We start from the raw sequence: 6099 nt of genomic DNA, 5'->3' as shown, positions 1-6099 counted from the left end.
AGAGGACGCAGGCGAGCAAGCCCAGCATCAGCCTGTCGGCCCCCGACATCTTGCCCTTGCACTGCACCATCAGGAAGCTCCGACCTTCCCGGCATCACTGGGAAGAGAAGCTGGTGCTGGAGCCCATCGCCGGCGCCGGCATCTCCGTCAACTTTGCCGAGGTGGCCCGGACGGTCGTGCTGCGGCACGGGGACCTCCTCTCCCTTGGTCTCTACTACCTGCTCCTCTATAAGGCCCCCATGAAGGCGCAGCCGCTGCCGGCGCAGACCCTGCTGAGGCTGCGAGCGCTGCACCCCGCCGTCCCTGAGGGTCCCCCTCTCTGTGGGGCATGCGGCAACCTGCTGAAGGAGAGGGACCCTGCCACCAAAAAGCGGGGCCCATCTCCCGTCAGCAGGCCCAGGACACCCCGCAGAAAGCTGCTGCTGGAGTTTGAGCCGGCGGCCGAGGACGTGCTCCTGCGGCGCATCATGACCCTGATCGAGCCGGGCGGGGACGACCACAAGCTGACACCCGCCTTCCTGCTCTGCCTCTGCATCCAGCACTCGGCCACCAGCTTCGAGCCGGGTGACTTCGGGCAGCTGCTGCTCAAAGCAGCCAAAATGATCCAGAGGACGGTGTGGGTCAGTTGGTGGTGGGACGGGGGTGTTGGTGGGGTGGGGGGGTTGCTGAACCCCCCCCAGGGGCTTCCCCCAGCCCGGCGCCTGGCAGCAGCGAGTGCTGGTTGGGGTGATGCTTGTGCTGCCCCATCCCACTGGTTTTCATTTTGCTTTCCCCTTCTCTCCCTGCCCAGGAGCGGACACGGGAGCTGGCTGAGAAGCAGTCCCAGCAGTAAGTGCAACCTGCCGACCCTCCTCATTTTGCCCTGAAATGGGGAGAATTCAAACCAGTTCTTCTTCCACAAGCAAGGGGAGCCCGTGGCTGGTTATAACCACCCTCCCAGTGCCGATGCACGCTGTGTTTTCCTGCTCAATCCCATGCATTCGCCCCTCTGGTCCTTTCACCACGGTGCCTGCAAGGAGCCTGCTTGGGAACATGTGGGGCTGGAAAAGCAGGCGAGCTTGGGGGAGGGAATGGGACCTGCAGCAGTTCTGGCATCTTCTCCAAGCCAAGACCAGGCCAAGGCTTTGCACGCGTGGCTTCGGCATCCCTGAGGGATGCAGTAGGGATGGCCCCAGTGGAGGGTCTCACCCTGTTCATGCTGAAGACCCCCCTGCGGAGTGAGGATGGGGCTGATGCATGTGTGCATCGAGGGATGGTGGCATGTGGTGTCCCTGGGTGGGGAACACTGTGGGGGGCTAGGTCCTGGCAGGCCGCGAGGCTGGCTTCCCAGGCATTTCCAAAATCCAGGCTCCAAAGCAGCATCTGGAGGAACTGTTGGGGCTTGCTGTGAGCAATCCTTTAGGACAAGGTCCAAGGATGCTTCCCAGGCCTTTCCTACAGCAGGAAAAAGCGGTGAGAAACTTCCCAAATGCTTTTTATTTATTTTGTTTTATTTTTGACCAGCCCAGTGCAGGCAGGCTGGGTTTAACCGTCCAGAGCTGGCAGGAACAGCACATACTTCTTGGGGAGAGCTGCTCTTCAGCCACGAGTATTTACTGCAGTTCAGCTGTGTTAGGGGGAGTCCCCCCTCCCAAAGTGGCACCCCACAAAGGCCAGGTGGCCCTTGACCAGCCTGGTCCCCACAGGGTCCCCTTCGCTGTCCTGCAGAGCAAGAACCACCAGATTTTTGCTTGCAAAGCGTCATCCTAAGAGGGTGCTGGGCTTGGGGGGGGGGAGGCGGGGTGCAAATGCTTTCCTGGCATTGCCCCAGGCTGGCTCTTTTCTCCCCAAAAGCTTGAGTGGGATGCTGAGGAGCAGCAGCTGTAACACCCCCAGTGTCTCCCCAGCCAGGACCCTGCCGCCCTGTCCCGCTTCACCATCACCGACCTTCTCCCGGACCTGCAGCACATCCTCTTCTGGATGGCCAATGCCATCGAGGTCCTCTACTTCATCCAGCAGAAATCGCCCACCTACATCCAGAGCATGGAGGAGGAGCTGGACGTCAGAGGTAGGGCTGGACACTTGCTTCTCTGGCCGGAACGACTTTACCCTGCTAATCCCCAGCCGCAAGCGGTGGTCAGTGCCCCCGAGATGCTCCTTTAACCCCCCCGTAATCCTCATCAGCAGGGACGTCCCCGTGGTGCAGGCTGGGGTAATCCGTGCGGGAGGAGCAGCCTCGCGTCGTGCCGTGGTGCTGCTCGGCTTCGGGGTCAGGTTGTGTTGCGTTGGCAGCTGAGCCTCCCCTTCCCACCACGGCAGCGTGTGGTTCATGCCTCGGGGGTGGCTTTCTGCCCCCCCCCGGCTGCTGCGAGGGCACCTGGATTTGCAGGCAGCCCTGCAGGATTGCTCGCTGGTGAGCCTGTGTTAATGCCAGCAAAAAAAAAAAAAGAAAGAAAGAAAAAAAAAAAGGAAATAGGGATTAAATCAGCCTCAGAAGCCTGGTCTGTGCAGCAAGTTAAAATGTTTGCAGGCCAGCCGGGCTGTTGGAGGGAGGATGCAGCCCTGGGCTGCCTGCGGAGTAGAGGCCACCATGCTGCAGCGTTGTGAGCCATGGGAGGTGGCAGGCGGGTGCTCCCTGGGGCAGGAGGAGACGTTGAGGGTTGCCATGGTGGTGATGCCAGCCCAGGAGCACGAATAACCCCTACCCCGGGAATTTGGGGAGTGGTGAGTTTGGCCTGTCTTGCTGCTGCAGGTTTGCTCCCCCCACCTCCTCTCTGTCCCATAGGCTCCAAGGAGTCCCTGTTCTCCTCGACCATCACAGCCAGTGAGGAGGCGATGACGGTGCTGGAGGAGGTGATCATGTATACCTTCCAGCAGTGTGTCTACTACATCTCCAAGGTAGGTGCTCCCTGCGGGGGGGGTGGGCAGCAGCATCCCACAGGGCCAGCAGGAGCATCCCCAGCAGCCCCCCGGGCTGCACAGGAGGTTTTGTTTTGTTTTTTTTTTTAAGCTTTTACTCTTTGGCAGTTGCATCACGCCGAGGTGTTTTCCTTTGGGCTGAAGTGCCCCGATTTTTGGTCGCAGCCCAGGAAACGTATTGAATTACCGTGGCGCGTTTCCCTGCCTGCAGTGCAGCAGCTCAGGGGAGGCGTTTGGGGAGAGCTGCTTGGCTCTGGCCGGCGCGGCAATAATGGTGCGATTCAGGGCGCGATGGAAAGGGGCCCCTGGACCGTCGCCGTTGGACCGCGAGAGCCGGGCGGCATCGGGAGCAGGGAACAGAGCAGGCAGTGTGAAGCAGGAGAAAGGCTGCTGTGTGCGGGACGGCCCTGCCCGTCTGCTGGCGTTGGCACGCGGGGACGCAGGGGTTGCTCCTGCGCCGCTCTTTTTGCCTCGGCAGAGGTGGGCGCGAGGTGCTGCTCTCCCATTTAAGCAATAGGGAACGGTCAGTCCCACCAGTCCTGATTTTTCATTCACCCTCATGCCCCGCTGATCAGCCCTGGTTCAGGTCCGTTTTAAGATCCCTTTAGCTGAGCTTTCCCATGCCATCACCTCCAACTGCTAAAAGTGCAAGACACGTTAATTTTAAATTTTTTTTTTAAACTCTTGCACAACATTGGAGCGTACCGAGGCAGGGGAATAAGTGAGATCAGCCCCTTGCCGGAGCAGTGCTGGTGGGGTTTGCTCAGCTTGCGGAGGTGAGGGCATTGGAAGGGTTTGGCTCATGCAAAGAAAAAAAAAAACCAACCCCAAACCCTAAATCAGCCCTGCTGTGAACTTGCTGCTCTCCCTGCAGTGTCTGTACGTGTCGCTCCCTGCCCTCCTGGAGTGCAACCCCTTCCAGAATGAGTGCCGGGAGAGCTGGCGGGCATCCCCACCGCTGCCTGAGGAGCTCCGCAGGGTGGTGCTCATCTACCAGGCGGTGCTGGACCTGCTCCACCAGTACGAAGTGCACCCAGAGATCACCTCCCAGATGTTTGCCTACCTCTTCTTCTTCTCAAACACCTTGCTCTTCAACCAGCTCCTGGATAAGGGTCAGTCCTCCTCAAATACCAGCCTGGACTGGCTAACCTGTGGGAGACCCTCCAGTCCATCCCAGTGCCACCCCAGGGGGTACAGGAGGGAGGGGGCTTCAGGCAGGTTGAAGGGGGCTGGAGATGGGCAGGTCTCAGCACTGTCATGGGGAGGCCAGGCACAGCCCCAGCTGCTATTTCCAGGGTCCCCATTCCCAGGAGGGGTTTAACCCCACAAGTGCCCCATCTTCACCCCCTGCTGCCCTTTTGAGCCTGAGTAGAGGGGGCTAAGAACAGTTCGGAGGGGCAGCTCATTAATAAACTGCAGCCTGCTTTGTAACTGGGCTGCTCGTTAGCCCTCATTAACACAGCGGCCCCATCACCTGCTGTTAGTGCCAGGCAAGGTCCAGCCACCACCAGGAGTTACAGCTAGAGAATGCCGGGGACGTTAACCTGGATTTATTTTGCTACCCAGGAGCAGCCCTACCCCTGGGGCAGGAGCTGGGCTCTGGCCAAAGGATGGGGGAGTGGGGGGCTGTTCCCCAACACTGCTGATGGGTGCTCTGCCTCCGCAGGCTCCTCTCTCGGCTGCTTCCACTGGTCGCAGGGGGTGAAGCTGCGGGCCAGCGTGCGGCTGCTCCTGGAGTGGCTGCGCAGCGCCGGCTTCGAGCAGCTCGCCCAGCAGTTCTTCGCCAAACTCGCCAGCGTGGCCAACCTGCTGGCCATGCCTGGCTCCCAGATGGTCCAGGTGAGGGGTGCCCGGCCGGGAGCTCGTGGCATCGGGATGGGCACGGGCAGGAGAGACCCTGCTTGGCATTTGGGGGTCCCTGCAGTGATACATCCCTTCTGCTGCAACCTGTCACCAGCTGCCCCTTCCCAGGGTGGTGGGTCTGTGGGTGGGCAGTACTGAGGAGGGGATGCTCAGGCTCGCTCCTTCTTGCCCGGCCTCTTCCTCCCATCCCCCTCACGAGCCCCTGCTCCTCAGAGAACGCAGCTCCTCACCTCTGCCGTTCGCCCCACGCTCTGTCTCCTCGCTCAGATGACCTGGCCGTCCCTGCGAGCCGAGTTCCCTGCACTGAGCCCCGCGCAGCTCCACCGGGTGCTGAGCCAGTGCCAGGCGGTGATGGATGTGGGCTGCATCGCAGCGTGGCAGCCCAGCGAGGAGGAGAGCCCGGCCGCCTTCCAGCCTGGTGAGCCCCTGGCTTCACGCTGCTCCAGTCGCTGTGCTCTGGTCACCCACAGGCTCCCTCCAAAGTTTTTATGTACAAACCAAACAGGCAATTCCCCTCCCTGGGGCTCCTGTAGTAACTGCAGCGATCAGGAATAACCATGGGCCTGCAATTCGGATATTGCAGAAGATGTAAAGCGCACTCAGAAGGGTTTGGGGCTCTTTCTGCATTCCCAAGTGAGGGATGCTGCTGCCTTGTGGCTCACCTTGTCCCCGATCCTGGCTGGGAGACTGCACGTGGCCAAGAGCCAGGAGCAGGGTGCAGCCCAGGCCAGTGCTAGCCTCCCTCCCTCTGCCTTTCAGATGAGATGCTGGAGTCCTTCGACAATCACCCACCCATCATCCTGCCCAGCGGGGGCTTCAAAGTGGACCTGGAGGTGGAGACGTTGGATGACAACATCTACCGGCACCTCCTTTACATCCGCCACTTCCTCTGGAGCCTGCAGAGCAAGAGCCCCCACACCAGCGAGGAGCCAGGCTCAGCACCCCCAAAGGTAGCCTGTACCCCATGGAGGGACTATTCCTCTCCTGGGTGGGCAGGAGGGTCTTGGGTCCCTCTGGAGACCCTGCTGAGCCCAGTGTCAAGGGCTTGCTGCCCCCGCCTGCAGCCCAGAGCTGCGGTGATGCCCTCCTGTAGAGCTGCTGGAAGGATTAGTGCTGCTAATCCCCCAGCCTGGGGGGTGTGGGAAGGTGAGCTGGAAGGACAGGCTCGTCCCAGCAATCTCGTTAGAGGGGAGGAAGGGGGGGGCGTCTGCAGGCAGCGCTCCCCTTCTTCCTCCAGGTTTCCCCCGTCCTCCCTGCCCTGCACGCTGCCTGTCCCCACGCAGCCAGGCAGGCTTGCACAAAAGCACTAACGAGCTAATGCCTGTAAAGCACGGGGGG

The 6099-nt window shown here is 60.8% G+C and overlaps 1 protein-coding gene across 1 annotated transcript in view; it reads left to right on the top strand.

Moving 5' to 3' along the window:
• The window catches only part of RADIL (Rap associating with DIL domain), an 18967-nt gene that overhangs the window by 7036 nt on the left and 5832 nt on the right, over window positions 1–6099 (top strand). The window contains exons 2-9 of the mRNA XM_035901338.1: window positions 3–620; window positions 791–828; window positions 1887–2047; window positions 2765–2877; window positions 3773–4010; window positions 4565–4737; window positions 5029–5179; window positions 5521–5711. Coding sequence (XP_035757231.1) covers window positions 3–620; window positions 791–828; window positions 1887–2047; window positions 2765–2877; window positions 3773–4010; window positions 4565–4737; window positions 5029–5179; window positions 5521–5711 — 1683 coding nt within the window. The remainder of the gene's footprint in view (window positions 1–2; window positions 621–790; window positions 829–1886; window positions 2048–2764; window positions 2878–3772; window positions 4011–4564; window positions 4738–5028; window positions 5180–5520; window positions 5712–6099) is intronic.

The sequence above is a fragment of the Egretta garzetta genome, unplaced genomic scaffold (genome assembly GCF_000687185.1).
Source record: "Egretta garzetta isolate BGI_Z169 unplaced genomic scaffold, ASM68718v1 scaffold299, whole genome shotgun sequence".
Lineage (NCBI taxonomy): Eukaryota > Metazoa > Chordata > Aves > Pelecaniformes > Ardeidae > Egretta > Egretta garzetta.
Note: the sequence above shows the minus strand (reverse complement) of the source record. Positions and strands in the feature narration are given on the sequence as shown.